At 42.3% G+C, this 20558-nt stretch overlaps 1 protein-coding gene across 1 annotated transcript; it reads right to left on the bottom strand.

The window, feature by feature from the left end:
• Nucleotides 1–12918: 12918 nt before the first annotated feature.
• Nucleotides 12919–16340, bottom strand: LOC117444123 (uncharacterized). Its single transcript, XM_034079819.1, has 2 exons — nt 16234–16340; nt 12919–15076 (listed from the first exon to the last, which is right to left on the bottom strand). Exons 1-2 carry the CDS (start codon nt 16338–16340, stop codon nt 12919–12921), a joined length of 2265 nt encoding a protein of 754 aa, XP_033935710.1.
• Nucleotides 16341–20558: the final 4218 nt, after the last annotated feature.

Here is a 20558-nt window from a genome sequence, read left to right as displayed (position 1 = left end):
GATTTTGAAAAAAGTCAGAATTTTTGGATTTTGAGAAAAAAAGTCATATTTTTGAAGAAAAAGTCAGATTTTTTTGTAAAAGTAATTTTTTTTGGGACAAAAAGTCAGATTTTTTTTGTAAAAGTCAACATTTTTAGAAAAAGTCAGAATTTTCCGATTTAGAGGAAAAACTCAGTATTTTTTCCGTACAAAAAAACGGTATTCCTCCATCTTGTGACTGTGTAACTCCCTCTCTTGGATATCAGCATGTGAAGGACACTGTTCAGGAACTAGATCACAGGGGCTTGAGGCTGAAGCTCAAGCCGGGGACGAGTGAGATTTGTTTCATGCACTCTCCTGGTGCAACCCTGTTTCATTTATCAACAAAGGTTTTGCCGGTTTTAGTCTTGGAAACATCCATGATTAAATGTTGTTTTATATTTGGTTATTGGTCATTTATGGTCACATTGAGAAAAAACAATTTACTAACAAAGGTTGATTCCTATTTTTTTTAATGCTTTGCAAAATGAGGTACTGTATATTTGGGTTTCTTATGAAACAAAACGTGAAACATTTGTTTGAGAATCCATGCAGTTTAGAATAGAAGAGAGGTATCCAATCAAGCAAACTAACCAACATCGATCGGTGAGTCTTTTTTAATCTGCATATGGTTTGCAAATTCAGGTATATTATATTATGTTTATTAAATCTCTCCAATCTTCTTGACTTTTAGTTTTTTTTTGTCAAATCATATTAACAATTAACACAGTTTGAACAGCTGGTGGACGTGGGGGCTTTGCATTCAATGTCATGCTCAAAGGCACGTAAAATTGGACAGATGCTTGAAGTAATTGTAAAAAAAAAAGTCACATAGTCAGCTAATATTCAGGAATAAAAGACTGATATAACACCAGCTGCCTGAGTATCCCTTTAACAATGATAACACGTAACCCCTGAGGCAGTGAAGGCGTTGTGTCTGACCCTCTGAGGACGTCCATCGCTGGGATTAAAGTCCAGCAAAGCGCCATAGAACATAATTAAGGACATCCACAGGAGTATTATGGTTTTTTGTTCAGCAGTCACCCATGCATGGGTGCTGACTGAACAATTTTCTTTAAAGTAGTGCGCATACATTACAGCGGGGGCACCGGGAGAAGGTTATTTATTCACAGAGTACAGTACAGCATTTACATTTAGAGTATTTCAAGAGTTTGTTGTTCTTGCATAAAAAAGTGTTGCAGCAACTGATCTTAAATATAAGCGTGCTTTTTACATGGCATGAACAATGTTTGAGATAAAGGGATAAAGAAGCCATCAGACCGTCTCTGTTATCACTTTGTATCAGTCAACAGCAGATCCCTTCATTTATATATTGCTTTATCTGTGAGCAGGGGAGTGCCAGAGAGAAAGAGAATAACAAAGGAAAAGCAAAAGGGGTGAATATGGGAGAAAAACAATAAAGAGAATAACAGAGCGGGAGGCGGGGGTGAAAAGGAAAAAGTTGCCCGGGAATCAAAGCGAACAATCAGACGCTCGCTCCTCATTTCCTGTTCCAGCTTCAGAGAGCAGAGCCTGGGAGAGGAAGTGAGCGTCGTTAAAATGGAAAAGTCCCAACTCTGCTTTGAAAGGCAAGCAGGGGGCCGCTTCACTTTGCTTGTGTCATAGAGGTGGATGATTGGACGATTATGTAAGTTGTCGGCCAACCCCTAACCTAAACCTAACCCAAACCATAAACCTAACCCTAATCTTAACATCTCCAAACATTCTCTTGCACTATTTTATCTGTTTTATTTGTTCTATGTCCTATATATATGTTGCTCTGTTGGAGGAGCCTTTGACTTGAATTTATATATCTACACTAATGTATGGACGTGGATGTTTGTCAATTTCGGGAATTTTTATTTCCTATTTTTAACAAATCTTCTGGTCCTTACCCACCGCCGGAACGCATTTCCTTACAAAGTTCTCAGCCAAAATATTTAGCATAGAACAAAATAACTATTGACCAAGTTTGCAAATGGGTGTATTTACTTTAAATCCTCTCAACATTTTCCCACGTTTTTTAGCCCTAACCATGACCATGTGTTCTACAGTGCCACCTGGTGGAGGTTTGTCAATTTCGGGACTTTTTATTTTCAAATGTTCTGGTCCTTACCCCCCCGCCAGAACGCATTTCCTTACAAAGTTGTCGGCCTAACCCTAACTTAAAATAACATTTAGATTTTTTTTTTTTTATTGAAATGTTTTCTATAGTGTCACCTGGTCTATTTTTAATGTTCCGGTCCCTTAATCCCAACCTACAATTTTTTTTTTTTTTAATTGAAATGTGTTCTTTAGTGTCACCTGGTGGATGTTTGTCAATTTCGGTAATTTTTATTTTCTATTTTATTTAAGTATTTAGCATATAACTATTGAACAAGTTTGCAAACGGATGTATTTACATTTTCCCACATTTTTTAACCCTAAACCTAAAATTTCGACTGGTTTTATTAGATCCAGATTTTTTCTATCGTGTCACCTGGTGGATGTTTGTCAATTTAGGGAGGTTTTTTTTCAATTTTTGAAAATATTTTGATCCTTACCCACCGCCAGAATGCATTTCTTTACAAATCTGTTTTTTTTGTAATGTCTTTTTCAGTCCCAGTGAGAATGAATGGGACTACAGCGGATTTCCAAGGGATGTGAAGGACTCTTCTTCTACTTTTACTGAAGAACTAGATCCGAGTACTTTTACTTTTACACAAGTACAAAATCTGAGTACTTCTACTTTTACTGAAGAACTCGACCTGAGTACTTCTACTTTTACACAAGTACAAGATCTGAATACTTCTACTTTTACTGAAGAACTAGACCTGAGTACTTATACTTTCACTGAAGAACTAGACCTGAGTACTTCTACTTTTACTGAAGAACTAGATCTGAGTACTTCTACTTTTACTGAAGAACTAGACCTGAGTACTTCTACTTTTACTGAAGAACTAGACCTGAGTACTTCTACTCTTACTGAAGTACTAGACTGCAGGAAGTGGTTGATCTTCCCACTCTATCCAAATGTATGGATAGTCCCCGAATATTGATCACAACGCTGGATTTGTAAGCTTGCAATTACGGCTTTTCCACACCTAAACCCTGCATTTCGGAGTATATTACCCAACCTTTTATTGTCCAAAAATGTAAGAACTGTATTTTGCTTATTCAAATAGTCGTCCCCCAAAAAGTGCATAAGGGCGCTTTTCAGTCGACGGAGAAACAGCGAGGAAAAACTGCTTGCGGAGGCGGTAAATTCTCACTAGCTCTAATTAAGGGTTGAGTTTCATTGTTCAAACTGTAAAAGCCATTTATTTGTATTATGTCAGTTTTATTTATTGGGCATGCTGTGCGATGTTATATTTAATAGTACGATTAATATGTATACGCTCAATGTGTTATGTTATCTTCAGAGTGCTGCATTATTTTGCGTGGAGAAGAGAGACACAGTACGTTGTGTTCAGATGCTTGGGTTTCATTAGGTTGACATGCTCCTCTGTGGATTACAAAACAATCTTTCCATCATCAGATAGTTTAAAAAATGCATAGTGCAGGGATGATAAAAGCTACAGTGGTGTACACTAGAGCTGCACAGTTACGGTACGTCCACACAGCAGCTTTAGACGAATCTTCCACCGCTTCCACCGCTTCTCTGCCCATTGACTTTGAATGGGGATGACGTCACTTTGCCTCGCTTTTCGCCAAACTGCATTGTGGGGGAGCGAAGCGAAGATTTCCAGGATGTCCAGGATTCAAAAGTTGAGCAATGTTCAACTTTTGAAGCTGAGCTGGAAGCGTCAGCCAATCAAACACGTTTATGCAAATCTGACAGTAGAAGCGCTAGCCAATCAAACCGCGTGTAAGCAGGGAGAACCAGACCGCAGTTCATTTCCTCATATTCCAAACGAGAAGTTACGGGAGCAAATCACCCGGTTCTTTACGACCAGAACTATTACCGGGATACAAACCGGAGGAACCAGCATGGAGGGAGGTGGCAGAGACAGTGGGTGGAACTGGTAGGTTTTCGCCTGTTTGGGGAGTTTATATATTTATATATTGCTCGCATAAAATCCCCGGGGTTTTTTGCTTTGTATGTCGGGGGCGGGAGATTCATGTGATTGGTTGTTGGTCGCATTGCTCGCAAAAAATCCCCAAGCTGTCAGACACGCCCAGCTCCAAGATGTTCAAGATTTTTGAAAAGCTGCTGTGTGGACGTACCGTAAATCAACATTTTACCGAAAATTGCATTATGGACAAGTGCAGTATTTAAAACACATGAAGCACAATATTTGGTAAATGCAAATATTGTGGCGCTGCAGAGAAGCCTACAAACATTATTTTACAGACTTAATAAGATATCCTGGTTTGATACAGATCCTCTTAAACTAACAAACCTCATTTTAATATATTTTTCAATGATACCGCAAATCATTTTTCATTGTTTCATTCCCTCTTGTTTCGCAAATCATATTTCAATTGTAATATCAGTCCAAATAATCCAAATGAGTTCTTTTCCCCCCAAGTCGTACAGCCCTAATTTGTACATGATTTACAGTATTATCCTCCCCTCCATTTGCCCCCTCTTTAATCACACGCTCTTTATTACAGCAGTGGACTTGATTAGAGGGAATTAGCAGAGGTTGAATCCTCTGTCACTGCAGGGCAGATCGATGCTCCGTTAGCCCCTGTCAGCGCCGCATGTTAGCACACACACACACACACACACACACACACACACACACACACACACACACACACACACACACACACACACACACACACACACACACACACACACACACACACACACACACACACACACACACACACACACACACCGCCCTGCACTGCTGTGGAGCACGCAGGTCAAAGGCCAGCAGCAGCAGAGATAATTATGAGCTGCTGAGGGCTTTGTGGTGGACGTGTTGAGCATGGGATCCGTTTGCAACAGTGGAAGGTCATGAGGAGGATTTTATGTTAGTTCATATGACCACAAATAATGCTCAAAGGACGTTTTGTATTTACTTTTAATCAGGTTAATGTCTCTACTTGCATTGAAGTAAACACGGGGTAAGTTTAACTGCAAAATTGAATTAAAACATATACGTTTTCAAACATAACTTAATTTGTATTTATTTGAAGCCTTCAGCTATCAAGCGCTTTGTTGCGGTTTATATTTTACATTCAAATGACCATTTTGCCAATTTAATCGTGTATATTGCATTTTATTTTTACACTGCCATCCATTTACAAACCGTCAAGTCCCCTGAGATGCATATTTATTCGGATAGAGGGCTAAATAAAGAAAATTAAATTGATTTGAAACCCTTCAGACGTGGACAGATGAGCGTACAAGCCTACGACTGTTCATGAAGACGGTTTGAATAGTACAATTTAAGTGAAAATGCATGTTTTTTATAAGTATTTAGCATACAACTAGATAAATATTGCAGAAGTTGTGAGAGAATTTGCAAACAGATCCATTTACGTCGGTTCATAAAAACATGTCTCCCATGTTTTTCTTATTTTACAGTTGATGCACGCACAAACAAATCAACATTTTATATATCACGAGTGAGTAATTGATATACTGTATAAATGGTCATATTATAAGTGATAAATTCCACTTATTGTAAACATATCTGTTTCTCACCAGAGCAGTTCTGCCGAGGCTTTTCAAACGTCTCATTTACAATAACGCCAACGAGTTATGAATTATTTGTACAGAGATAAATCAATGATTAGAATGTCACCGGGAGCATCTGCTGCTTCCTGAGAGCAGCTGTCCGTCGGCGTGTGTGAGTCCTCCTACATGGACCTCAGTCTGCGGACGGATATTTTAAGATGTTCTGCGCTCTCTGTTGTGGGTGTCGGCTCTAAACTGGGGGAGCGACAGAATGTGTGGAGGAAACACGAGAAGATGTTCGCTCTGCCAGCTGAACGCGACCCCGTCTGTCTTTAAACTACATCTCCTCTCTTTCCTATTTTAATGCTCACTTTCATATTATTGTTCTGGCACCAGCTGATTTGTATTGAGACAGGGTTAGGTAGACAAACATCTATTAATCTCATGTAGAGTCTATTATCAATCAATCAATCAATCAATCAATCAATGTTTATTTATAGCCCAATATCACAAATGTTACATTTGTCTCAGTGGACTTCACAGTGTGTACAGAATATCAGTATGACAATACGACACCCTCTGTCCTCAGACCCTCTGTCCTCAGACCCTCTGTCCTCAGACCCTCTGTCCTTAGACCCTCTATCCTTAGACCCTCTGTCCTCAGACCCTCTGTCCTTAGACCCTCTATCCTTAGACCCTCTGTCCTTAGACCCTCACATCGTACAAGGAAAAACTTCCAAAGAAAACCCAGTTTAAGGGAACATGGGAGAAACCTCGGGGAGAGCAGCAGAGGAGGGATCCCTCTCCCAGGACGGACAGACGTGCAATAGATGACGTGTGTAGATTGAAAAGATAATACATTTGCAACATAGGTAGTCCAAATGTTTAGAAATGCATGTGTGTTTAATAGGAAGATGAATCCACGAGGATATCCATATTAAAATCATTCCCAATTGTAATGGTTGGTTAATTTTCGATAGGAAGTTGGTGTTATTCACCGACACAAAGAAATTCAGTTTCACATGTTTTGTCTTTTGGATGGTATACGTACAAAAATATATCTGACATTCATGTTTTGTTGATTTGTAATTACTGCAAAGCCCCCTGCCCTGACACAATTACTGTATATACATGTGATATTGGGCTTTTCAAAGACACATTTTGGTTTGACTTGTCAATAAGGAAGGAAGTTAGTCCATAAGAAATCCAATAACTACAAAACTTTGATTTTGAAAAATGTTCGTGAAAAGTATTTCCAAGTTTGAGTTGATTTTATTTGAGAAAAATGTATTTACAGAAACCTTAGTTCGGGACCTTAGCTCAAACTGTTGAAATTTCATTAGTTTTAAAATGACTACTGGAATAAAATGTCAGCAAACTATTGTAAAACTTCTGTGTTTGATTGCATCTCAAGAGGAATTAAGTTGCGATATCAAAATGACAACCAATCTTATTACTATTGGTTTAGCTCAAAATAAGAAGCCTATATATAAAAAGTTGAGAATTGCAGATGTGTACCACATGCTACCACATTACAGTACCTTAAATATATGTTCTAGGCTTAGAAAAGTCTTAAAAAGAAGGAAAATGTAAATCTGACTGGCATGAACCGCCATTTCACTTTCTCACACTCGAATGCTAACATTTGCTAATTAGCACTGTAGGTGCTATAACACTACTTAGCTCAAGTTCATTATTTGTATTATCATTATTATTTACGTCACCTTTATTTGCTTGTTGAGCACTTCCGGTAATTGTCACATGGGTGTGGTTTGGTTCATAAGTCACCTGTTTGATGTCGAGTGCACACGACAGAGGGTGAGCTTGTGCTGTCGTTTTTTCTGTTGACCGTTTTGTCCATAGTTACTATGTTTTGATTTTGTTTATTAAATATCCTTACAACTATATTGCTTCAACATGGACTTTCATTTCGAAAACGCGTCACAGTTTAAAGCCAAGTTTAGCCTCTCGGCGACTCAAATGTAACTGGGGATTGAGCCGCCACAAGCACTTAACACAAATCAAATCAAGTTTTATTTATATAGCACATTTTTAAACGCTTTTTGGTCGAGCCAAAGTGCCGTACATATAATAAAAATACCCTACAGTAGAGACACTTATAGAATATCAGTGTGAGAAAAAAAAAAAAAAAATTAGAGCTGAGGCTGATGGGAATAGAATTACATTAAAAAGTCAAGGGGAAGCTTTTAAGATCCATCCTAGGGAGACACTTAATAGTTGTTGAGAAATTTCAATAATAACAGAAAATGTAAAACCCGGAAAAGAGGAAAAGTCAGGGGTCCAATAAAATCATTGGAGTTTATCTTATAATGAACATCATTAAAATAGCACCAGAGACCCAACAGAGTTATTTCGCCGTTCAGATTGACTTGCAAGATCATGACTGTAATAGTGCCCTAAAACAGTGAAATTAGTTGGCATTTTTAGTCGTCTCAAAGTCAATGTGTTTGGTTAGATGCATTAAATAAGATCTGTGCTTAATACAAGCAGAAGAGATTTTAATTCTACGACATAAAATACGTCAGTAAATACCCCACCGGTGGATTTAAAAACAGCGGTTGCTAACAAGTGTCTAAATGAGACGACTAAACGCCATCACGTCCAACATTAGCCTCCTTTAGCTTAGCGGTGGTGACGTGAAGTCATGTGACCCTGCTGTAGTTCCTTTATAGCCCAACATTAGCCTCCTTTAGCTTAGCGGTGGTGACGTGAAGTCATGTGACCGTGCTGTAGTTCCTTTATAGCCCAACGTTAGCCTCCTTTAGCATAGCGGTGGTGACGTGAAGTCATGTGACCGTGCTGTAGTTCCTTTATAGCCCAACATTAGCCACCTTTAGCTTAGCGGTGGTGACGTGAAGTCAAGTGACCGTGCTGTAGTTCCTTTATAGCCCAACATTAGCCTCCTTTAGCTTAGCGGTGGAGACGTGAAGTCAAGTGACCGTGCTGTAGTTCCTTTAAGGCCCTGTCACACTGTCCCGAAATGGACACCCGATGGACACACGATAAAGGAAATGTTCAAATTCGGCTGTGATCGTAGCAACATCGGGCCATTCGTGAGGGCATCCAAGCCATCGTATGACCGCCGGTGGAGTTTCTCAGGCTCCGGCAGCAACTTCGTGAGCGGCAACTTCGTAAGGCACTCGTGAGGGCATCTTGTCAAATCGTGTCATCTTCGTGTTATCATCGGTGCATTCGCCCTCACTCTGATCGGGGCGAATGCCCGATGGCACCGAGGATAACAAGATGCCCTCACGATGGCCTTACGAAGGGCAACATGGACACACGAATTCAACACGAAAATGAACCTTCTCAAGGTCCTTCGGCAATTTTTTGGCATGCCAAAGATTTTGCCTCCGCTCACGAAGTTGCTGCCGGAGCGAGAAACTCCGCCAGCAGTCATACGATGGCTTAAGATGCCCTCACGAACGGCCCGATGTTGCTACGATCACAGCCGAATTTGAACGTTTCCGTTATCGTGTGTGCATCGGGTTGTTTTATTGCACAACAAAATCATGTAAACATATTATGTAAATAACCCAATTTGTGTTCTGTGAAACTAAAAAGGATATAATATATTATTTTGAAAGACAGTTGACAGGAAATTGTTGTTGTTATGGAAACAACATTACGGAGAAAACGTAATATTTTCTACATATAAAGACGGATAAAGTAAAGAACAAAGTCTGAAGATATCAGTGCAGTATCATAGTACTGTAACATAATTGTTTTTGGTACTTTCATTGCAGTTGTATGCCTGAAATGTAATGTAAATGTTGCCTTCGTGTGTGGCTCGGGGCCATCTTCGTGCGAAATTCACAATTCCATATTCGTGTGTCCATCGGGTGTCAATTTCGGGACAGTGTGACAGGGCCTTTATAGCCCAACATTAGCCACCTTTAGCTTAGCGGTGGTGAAGTTAAGTCATGTGACCGTGCTGTAGTTCCTTTACAGCCCAATGTTATCAAGTATCATATATGTTTATTAGCGACAGAGATTATTTTCTGTAATAATCCAAAATCCAATGTAAAAATCCCATTGGCTTTATGTCGAGGGACCCCATGCAATGCTCCTCCTGGTTTTCCTACTGCACCACTCTATTACTGTAACCATAAGTAATATTGTTACTCTTTATATCCGTAAACCTATTGCTGACTCAGAAATCTGTGACAACAAGTGATACATAAAGTTGTAATAACCGTCCTGCTTATAATCAGAATAAATCCAACAAGCTGACATTAAAGCAGCAGCAGTGTAACACAGGAGGAGCTGAGGAAGAGGAGGCTGTCATCTCTCCTCCCTCCTCCTCTCTCTTTCCTGTCCCTCGCTCTATTAACCCGAGCTATTTGCATGGACTGTTCCATTAGACGTCTGGACAGCGGAGCAGATGAGACCGGAGAGAGGGGAAGAGGCAAAGAAGACGACGGACAGCGGCACAGAGCCTCGCCGGATAATGATACAACACCCAGAGATCCTGACAGAACAATTTAAATCTCTCTCTCTCTGCCGCACACACACTAACACACACTCTGCTGTCTGATGAGGCTGTCATGTTGGAAGAGCGGCTGATCCATCTCTCTTTCTCTATTGTATTCTTTTTTTTCTTTCTCCCTTGTCTGCCTTTCTCTCCTCCCTCCATTAAACTTTTATAACTCCCTCTTTCCCGTCTCCCAGGCACTCAGCTCCATTTCGGACTAATTCAGAAAATTACAAACCATAAATGTATAGAAGACTTTAATGTGGAGGGAATGGTATTATCACCTGCGGTCATTGGTCCTGGCTCCATGGCTTTTTTTTTTTTCCTCCTTTTAATACCCCCGTACTCCATTTCCTTCGAACAATTTACAATAACTATTATTTCAAAATGGGTCCAGTCTTCATCTGTGACAATAACTAATCTTTTCATTAGGCTGGGGTCAAAGAGCTCGCCATTAAAGGTCAAAGTCCACAATAATCTAAACATCCGAATAATATTGCCTTCGTCTAGAAAGTGTGCATCAAAAATATGCATTAAATTACTTGGAAAATGGTTTAAAAACATCATAAAAGAGGAAAAACAACATTTTAAATAGTAATTCAGACAAATACATTGTTATGTTCTCGACTGAGGGCATGGACATTATTTAAAGAGGCCATATTATGCTAATTTTCAGGTATTTAGCACCTCTACCGTGACATGTTTCCATGCTTTAAGGTTCAAATTAAACTCCTTCTAGAGGGAACTTTGGGATTTTAGCTTTTGCAGACCGTTTACATGCACACAAACCTTTAACGCACAATAGGGCCTCTTTAAGTTTAAGACCCTAATTTCCCATGGAGAGAATTTACGTGAAATGAAATCAACATTAATTGGATCGAATTAAATATAATATAAGCGCTGATGCACTTCCATCCAGCCGCTGAATTTCTCGGGGTCTTGTAATCCAGACGGACTTCAGTAATTGTGATAATCACTGTGTCCAACCAAATGGGATTAATGCTGCAGTTCTGTCTGCATGGGATTAGTAAGTAACTGTGCTCATAGCGCTTCAGTCGTTTTAATGAGGAATACAAGTGTCATTCATGTTTTACTTTTACTCTCCTTCAGTATATATTTAGTTGATAACCCTCACCCTAACCCCAGATTTATCTAATTGTATTATTGGATGTGATATAGTTTGCTTTGTCTAGAGACAAGTAATAGGTGAACTTGCACCTCTGACAGTACCAAACTTCGCTCCATATTCGGTCAGATTTGGTGTTTGAACCGGCGACCCTCCATTTCCCAAGCCAAGCCTTACAGACTTAGCGGCTGTCCACCGTATATGTATTGGTCAACTCTGTGGTTAAACGCTGCATCATGATCTCAGAGGATCTGAATGGATGAAACCGGAGGAGAACAGAAAGACAGACGGACTCGTGCCAGAGACGCTTTGAGCCAATTCTTCTCTCCGCCGGCCAAAAAACAGCCGTGACCTCCGTTCCTCCGACTGAAACCCAACTGAGTCTGAGTGCCACTTGTCCTCTGAAACCCTCAGAGATGATGAGAGGCACTACTCAAACTGCAGCTTCTGCTCCACTTGGCCACATTCATTCCAGCTCAAGCCCAAACTGAAAAAAAGGCTTTACCAGCCAAAACACACAATACTACAAAGCGATACCTATGAGTTTACTACATCCAGAGCATTGGAGAAAGCTTTGAAAAAGATCCTTGAGCCACTAGGACTGATAGCAAATCTTCTTTTATCTCTGACTGTGATCACAAAGGGACATTAAGGCCCAAATCCAAACTGTTTCTGTTCAATTTATGCATTTAACTTGGTGTTTTTTAAACTTTCGACCCAATAGAAATCTACTTTTTAATAGTTGTATTAACTAATGATCGACATCAGAGATGCAAAATATCATCCCTGTGTTTTTGTTTTTTTGATATTGTAAACTGTATTTAAATAATGTGCGGGCATGTATGGATGTGTATATGTTTATATAGATAATATATTTATTCGTTTTATGTGGAAATGCACTGCGAGGATTGCTTTTTAAAATTTCGTTGTACCTGGTGCGATGACAATAAAGGAATTCTATTCTATTCTATTCTATTCCCGTACATAAAAGCTGAAATAAAATATGCTTCTTGACCAGGGTTAGGGTTTGGGTTAAGTGTGTCATTGTTGTATCTTGAATAATATCTATGCATGCCTTTTGGTTAATATTAAGCTGTCTTTTCTTGCTATAAAAAAAGGTATTCTGATTCTGAGGTAAACCAAGTATACACAAGAAAATGAAATATGTGGAGAGGGAAAAACAGAGTTTGCATGTTATAGATCTATGTTTGCTTAAATATAAGGCTCTAACATCATGTATACATATTTTATTTTGCTTATGTAACTTCTAACTTCTCACCATTATGAAGCTTTTACAATGTGTTGGGTTGAAAAACAGCAATGGCTAACTAGGGGGTGCATGTTTCGACATCCCTTGAGTGGGTGTTAACTTGTTTTTGTCAGAGTGTTCGCGCCCGAGCGAGCCTCTTGAAAGCCAGTCAGCTAAATGTAATGTAATGGGAGGCAATGTTTCACTCGGGTAAAACATCTATATGTTTCATCACGCTCGATTTGAGCTGATGACCGCTCGACTCAAAAGGCCACGATGATCCATCTGCAAATCTATCTGCTGTCCTTATTGATCACTTCAAAGAGAAACAGCACTTTCTCATTCTGTCGTGTTTTTATTCAAGCACTCAAATGTGTGTGTTTGTGTTGGATTTCATGTACTTGTGTGTAAGTGTGTTAATAAGTAAAACATCTGGATGAATGTGGGTTTGTCTGGTGGTGGGAGATGGTCTGTGTGGGGAGATGGTCTGGTGTGGGGAGATGGTCTGGTGTGGGGAGGTGGTCTGGTGTGGGGAGATGGTCTGGTGTGGGGGAGATGGTCTGGTGTGGGGAGGTGGTCTGGTGTGGGGAGATGGTCTGGTGTGGGGAGGTGGTCTGGTGTGGGGAGGTGGTCTGGTGTGGGGAGATGGTCTGGTGTGGGGAGGTGGTCTGGTGTGGGGAGGGTGGTCTGGTGTGGGGAGGTGGTCTGTGAGGGGAGGTGGTCTGGTGTGGGGAGGTGGTCTGGTGTGGGGAGGGTGGTCTGTGAGGGGAGGTGGTCTGGTGTGGGGAGGTGGTCTGATGTGGGGAGGTGGTCTGTGTGGGGAGGTGGTCTGGTGTGGGGAGGTGGTCTGGTGTGGGGAGGTGGTCTGTGAGGGGAGGTGGTCTGGTGTGGGGAGGTGGTCTGGTGTGGGGAGGTGGTCTGGTGTGGGGAGGTGGTCTGGGTGGGGAGGTGGTCTGGGTGGGGAGGTGGTCTGTGAGAGGAGGTGGTCTGTGTGGGGAGGTGGTCTGTGTGGGGAGATGGTCTGTGAGGGGAGGTGGTCTGGGTGGGGAGTTGGTCTGGTGTGGGGAGGTGGTCTGGTGTGGGGAGATGGTCTGGTGTGGGGAGGTGGTCTGGTGTGGGGGGAGGTGGTCTGGTGTGGGGGGAGATGGTCTGGTGTGGGGAGATGGTCTGGTGTGTGGGAGATGGTCTGGTGTGGGGAGATGGTCTGGTGTGGGGAGATGGTCTGGTGTGGGGAGATGGTCTGGTGTGGGGGGAGGTGGTCTGTGTGGGGAGGTGGTCTGGTGTGGGGAGGTGGTCTGGTGTGGGGAGGTGGTCTGATGTGGGGAGGTGTCTGGTGTGGGGAGGTGGTCTGGTGTGGGGAGGTGGTCTGTGTGGGGAGGTGGTCTGGTGTGGGGAGGTGGTCTGGTGTGGGGAGGTGGTCTGGTGTGGGGAGGTGGTCTGGTGTGGGGAGGTGGTCTGGTGTGTGGAGATGGTCTGGTGTGGGGAGATGGTCTGGTGTGGGGGGAGGTGGTCTGTGTGGGGAGGTGGTCTGGTGTGGGGAGATGGTCTGGTGTGGGGGGAGGTGGTCTGTGTGGGGAGGTGGTCTGGTGTGGGGAGATGGTCTGGTGTGGGGGGAGGTGGTCTGGTGTGTGGAGATGGTCTGGTGTGGGGAGATGGTCTGGTGTGGGGGGAGGTGGTCTGTGTGGGGAGGTGGTCTGGTGTGGGGAGGTGGTCTGGTGTGGGGAGGTGGTCTGATGTGGGGAGGTGGTCTGGTGTGGGGAGGTGGTCTGGTGTGGGGAGGTGGTCTGTGTGGGGAGGTGGTCTGGTGTGGGGAGGTGGTCTGGTGTGGGGAGGTGGTCTGGTGTGGGGAGGTGGTCTGTGTGGGGAGGTGGTCTGGTGTGGGGAGGTGGTCTGGTGTGGGGAGGTGGTCTGATGTGGGGAGGTGGTCTGTGTGGGGAGGTGGTCTGGTGTGGGGAGGTGGTCTGGTGTGGGGAGGTGGTCTGGTGTGGGGAGGTGGTCTGGTGTGGGGAGATGGTCTGGTGTGGGGGGAGGTGGTCTGGTGTGTGGGAGATGGTCTGGTGTGGGGAGATGGTCTGGTGTGGGGGGGAGGTGGTCTGTGTGGGGAGGTGGTCTGGTGTGGGGAGGTGGTCTGGTGTGGGGAGGTGGTCTGATGTGGGGAGGTGGTCTGGTGTGGGGAGGTGGTCTGGTGTGGGGGAGGTGGTCTGTGTGGGGAGGTGGTCTGGTGTGGGGAGGGTGGTCTGGTGTGGGGAGGTGGTCTGTGTGGGGAGGTGGTCTGGTGTGGGGAGGTGGTCTGGTGTGGGGAGGTGGTCTGATGTGGGGAGGTGGTCTGTGTGGGGAGGTGGTCTGGTGTGGGGAGGTGGTCTGGTGTGGGGAGGTGGTCTGGTGTGGGGAGGTGGTCTGTGTGGGGAGGTGGTCTGATGTGGGGAGGTGGTCTGTGTGGGGAGGTGGTCTGGTGTGGGGAGGTGGTCTGGTGTGGGGAGGTGGTCTGGTGTGGGGAGGTGGTCTGATGTGGGGAGGTGGTCTGTGTGGGGAGGTGGTCTGGTGTGGGGAGGTGGTCTGGTGTGGGGAGGTGGTCTGGTGTGGGGAGGTGGTCTGATGTGTTAACAGGCGTCTATAGGCCAAAAGAAAATCCCATTTAGTTTTGTCATGTTGAACGTAATAATAATAATAATAGATTTAATTTGTTAGCGCTTTTACAGGTGCTCAAAGACGCTTTACATATATAGTGAAGAGTAAATAAAATAAAATAAAATAAAGAAACAACAAATAAATATATAGTTAAAGTTAAAGTCAAATAATACAAAAACAATCACACATTAAAAGACTTACACTCAAGTGTAAGTGTACAAAAAGTTGTTAATTGAGCCGAAAAATGAAAAAGTGGCACTGTTCAATCATATTCATTATACATACCACAAATGCTATTAATATTCTTTTAGAAAACAGTCAGAAAAAGTAGAAGAATTAATTAAATCTGAATTTAAGAACATTTCGGGGAAAAATCTTAGAAAAAAATCTCAATTATGAGAAAAAAAAAAAATCTAAATATCCGAATAATATTGCCTTCGTCTAGAAAGTGTGCATCAAAAATATGCATTAAATTACTTGTAAAATGGTTTAAAAACAACATTTTAAATAGTAATTCAGACAAATACATTGTTATTTTCTCGACTGAGGGCATGGACCTATGTAACATATTATTTAAAGAGGCCATATTATGCTCATTTTCATTTTATGCTGTTTTTCTAGAACAGATTACAAATCGCCTGAAAATGGTACAAACAAGTGGCAACATGTGTGACGAAGGTGTTGCCCTGGGCTTTATCATGCAATATAAAGTGAAACTTAAGCTCGTTCCATTGCGGAGATATTCCCGCGAGAGTGCGGAAAACTTAAATGTATTTATTTATTTCAAATGTGAAATGTTACCAATATACTCACGGACCACCAGTGGCACTGTTCTAGAGGGAACTTTGGGATTTTAGCTTTTGCAGACCGTTTACATGCACACAAACCTTTAAAGCACAATAGGGCCTCTTTAAGTTTAAGACCCTAATTTCCCATGGAGAGAATTTACGTGAAATGAAATGAACATTAATTGGATCTAATTAAATCTAATATAAGCCCTGATGCACTTCCATCCGGCCGCTGAATCTGAGGAAAAAATCTCAATTATGAGAAAAAAAAGTCTGATTTCTGACTTTAATCTCAGATCTCGGAATGAAATTCACACGAGGCCGTAACCCTCGTCCGCAGACACTGACACACGCCCACAGCCCACGTCTACAGAAGCTTCGGTGCAAGCGGCTTCTCTCTGCTCCGGGGCTCCGTAGGTCATCGGACAACAACGACACATTCATCAGCGGTTTCATTTCCTTCGAGATTAAAAAGGTTTTCTCAGGTGATCTGATTGGTTTGTTGTTTTCCGTCACCTTTGTTCATTTCCTCCTTTGTTCACTTCCTCCTTTGTTCACTTCCTCCTTTGTTCATTTCCTCGCTCGCGGTTTTAATTATTCACCTGATCTCGTTAAGCAGTTCATTTCACAATCTTTGTTTGATCTCGTTAGTTCGTAGACGTGAGAGAGATTGCAAAAGTATAAAAACAGTTTTACAATACAGGATTGTTTTCTAATCTGTGTGTGTGTGTGTGTGTGTGTGTGTGTGTGTGTGTGTGTGTGTGTGTGTGTGTGTGTGTTCACTGCAGTGTTTTACTTGTAATTATCAGCAGCTCTGCGGGGGAGACGGGTGTGCAATTGTGTGTTCAGGTGTGTGTGTGTGTGTCTGTGTCTGTGTGTGTGTGTGTGTGTGTGTGTGTGTGTGTGTGTGTGTGTGTGTGTGTGTGTGTGTGTGTGTGTGTGGCCTAGCATTACTATACTTGTGGGGACCTAAATCTGTTCACACAGCCACGTGTCTCCCTCTCTTTTGTCAATCCACCTCTACTTTCAGATTAACGCACGCACGCACACACACACACACACACACACACACACACACACACCACACCCACACACACACACCACACACACACACACCGCACGCCCCACCCACACCACACACACACACGCACGCACCCCACACACACCACACACGCACCCACACACACCACACACACACACCACACACACACCACCCACACACACACACACACACACACACACACACACACACACACACACACACACACGGATCAGGAAGTATTGGCTGCAGCTCAATCTAAATATGGCCTGAAGGAGGGAGGACAGCGGAAGAGAAAGAACAAAAGGAGGAAGGGAATAGGGAAGTGAAAAGAGGAAAAACACCAGGGAAAGAGAGACAAAAGGACACACACACACACACACACACACACACCCACACACACACACACACACACACACACACCACACACACACACACACACACACACACACACACACACACACACACATTGGAAGTAACAGTGATTATTCTTGCGAGGAGTGGCAGTGACAGGATGGTTGACAGGCACTAACACCAGCCAATCAATGAAGAGAGATCAATATGTGACAGGACAATCAATGGCCACACACACACACACACACACACACACACACACACACACACACACACACACACACACACACACACACACACACACACACACACACACACACACACACACACACACACACACACACACACACACACACACACACACACACACACACACACACTCATACGCTAAGGTACATCAACTTCACATTAGCGTGTGAAATAAGAGCAGTGTGATAATTGCTATCACATTTCAAAGCATGTAATTTAATTCATTTATTTTAACGTGTTACGGGGGCCGTGAGGAAGCCATGTTGGGTTCACTCATCGACTGTGACATGCACTGATCCGGCAACCTGACACACGGCTCAGTCAGCTGCTATTAATGAGGGGATGTTTTGTTATTTATACACATTTAGCAACCCTCAACACGGAGCACAAAGACACACATTATCCTCCTGGGACCGAGGACAAAAAGTGTCTTCCAATTTCCTACCTATTTAGGGTTAAAAAAACATCTTGCAATTTAGAGTTTTTTTATTTTATTTTAAAATGTTATAGCATGTCCACTGTAGAGGACGTCGGGACCATATTAGTTTGAAAAGACAGCCAACATTAACAGATGGACTATGTAACGTATTATGGTTATAGAGTTATATTAATACAATAATACATTCACCTTTATTTAAAACATGAATAAGTGATTGATCTGAACATTGCTGTTCGTTTGGTCAATACGAAACTAGCTTGGTTTTTGGTGAATCATTCCAGATCTTCAAAGACTTTGTAGTCGATGTAGGGAAAGTACCTCATTGACTCCAGTCGGCACGGGCTGTAGGGTCATCTTGACTAGTTGTATGGATCTGCATTTGACCTGCTCACAGAAACAAAGCTTGCATTCCTGAGGCAACTCTCATTTGTCATGGCTCCACTTAAAATAAAAACAACAATAAGACATACGTGCTACTCTTGGCCCACAGGGGGCCATGTCTTTCCAGCTCGTCCCTATCTGTCTCTATGTCTGTATCTGTGCGCTCATGGAGCATCCTGCATCCTTCCCCCCCTTCTTCTTGACCCTCTTCTATCCCAGGTGTGAAAGCCTCACCTCTCTCATCATCTGAGAGCTCAACATCTTAATCTCCCTGAACTATCTGGTGCAGAAAATGTCTGCTTCAGTTCCGTCTCCTGCAACAATACCGAGTCATAAAGTCCATGAAGACGGTCCTGACGTCCACTAGAATGGACATTTATAAAAGGGCTGTTATTTGAAAACTTGAATTATTTAATTGCTTTCAGAACTAGTTATACAGTTCCTCACGTGTTAATAAACAAGAATATTTCTGATTTTCATGGTGAAAATTATTCAACAATCTTTGACTTCTCCTCCTGCTTCTATAACATTTAGTTTTTCGTATGCCAGCCATTTTGGATGAAAAGAAAGAGGAACTTCCCAGCATGCAATTGTAACCAATGACATATCACTGGAAAGACCAGGATGTCCTCTGTACAGCACATCAGGGATTGATAGAGTAGCTCAAAAGAGTACAAGGAGATGCATGTTAACAAAATGTCCACTACAGTGGACATTTTCAATGGGCTGGGTCCCAGGAGGATGACTGTAAGTGTTACTCTGATCTGCTGAAAAGCCTAAACAAAGCCTCTATGTTCAGACGACTGAAGGAACGACAACAAGAAATCACTTTCTCAAAGATAGTAGGCAACCTTAGACTGAACACATTTCCTTTGAATTAAGTCGTACTAATAATAATAACTTGGATGTATAGCGCCTTTCATGAAACCCAAGGTCTGAACAATCAACTTAAAACACACGTTGCAAACAAAGGGGAAAGTATTAGTTGCTGGGAATAGACACTAGAGATATGTAAATACAGAAGTACGCCATTTTAGACGTAGCATTGCTTCTCGTAGTGGCTGTTTGTTACCACTGAAGCCCTGACGACAAAAATGGGGTTCTGGTTAACCGCAGTTATTTAAACGTTCACAGCTCTGCATCTACGCTATCATCAGAACTATTATTAGAACTATCCTCAGAACTATCCTCAGAACTATCATCAGAACTATCATCAGAACTATCCTCAGAACTATCCTCAGAACTATCATCAGAACTATCGTCAGAACTATCCTCAGAACTATCATCAGAACTATCATCAGAACTATCCTCAGAACTATCATCAGAACTATCATCAGAACTATCCTCAGAACTATCGTCAGAACTATCGTCAGAACTATCCTCAGAACTATCATCAGAACTATCATCAGAACTATCCTCAGAACTATCATCAGAACTATCGTCAGAACTATCCTCAGAACTATCATCAGAACTATCATCAGAACTATCCTCAGAACTATCCTCAGAACTATCATCAGAACTATCCTCAGAACTATCCTCAGAACTATCATCAGAACTATCCTCAGAACTATCCTCAGAACTATCGTCAGAACTATCCTCAGAACTATCATCAGAACTATCCTCAGAACTATCCTCAGAACTATCATTAGAACTATCCTCAGAACTATCCTCAGAACTATCATCAGGACTATCATCAGAACTATCATCAGAACTATCCTCAGAACTATCATCAGGACTATCATCAGAACTATCCTCAGAACTATCATCAGAACTATCATCAGAACTATCCTCAGAACTATCCTCAGAACTATCATCAGGACTATCATCAGAACTATCATCAGAACTATCCTCAGAACTATCATCAGGACTATCATCAGAACTATCCTCAGAACTATCATCAGAACTATCCTCAGAACTATCATCAGAACTATCATCAGAACTATCATCAGAACTATCATCAGAACTATCCTCAGAACTATCATCAGAACTATCCTCAGAACTATCATCAGAACTATCCTCAGAACTATCATCAGGACTATCATCAGAACTATCATCAGGACTATCATCAGAACTATCCTCAGAACTATCATCAGAACTATCGTCAGAACTATCATCAGGACTATCATCAGGACTATCCTCAGAACTATCATCAGAACTATCGTCAGAACTATCATCAGG

Source organism: Pseudochaenichthys georgianus, unplaced genomic scaffold (assembly GCF_902827115.2).
Source record: "Pseudochaenichthys georgianus unplaced genomic scaffold, fPseGeo1.2 scaffold_736_arrow_ctg1, whole genome shotgun sequence".
Classification (NCBI taxonomy): domain Eukaryota; kingdom Metazoa; phylum Chordata; class Actinopteri; order Perciformes; family Channichthyidae; genus Pseudochaenichthys; species Pseudochaenichthys georgianus.
This window is presented reverse-complemented; position numbering and strand designations above follow the sequence as displayed.

Bases quoted from the DNA above. Each gene is read 5' to 3' on its own strand.
- LOC117444123 (XM_034079819.1), bottom strand. From the start codon at position 16,340: ATGACCTACGGAGCCCCGGAGCAGAGAGAAGCCGCTTGCACCGAAGCT. The intron at 15,077-16,233 runs GTGAATTTCATT...TCCCCACACCAG, and splicing joins GACGAGGGTTACGGCCTCGT to ACCACCTCCCCACACCAGAC.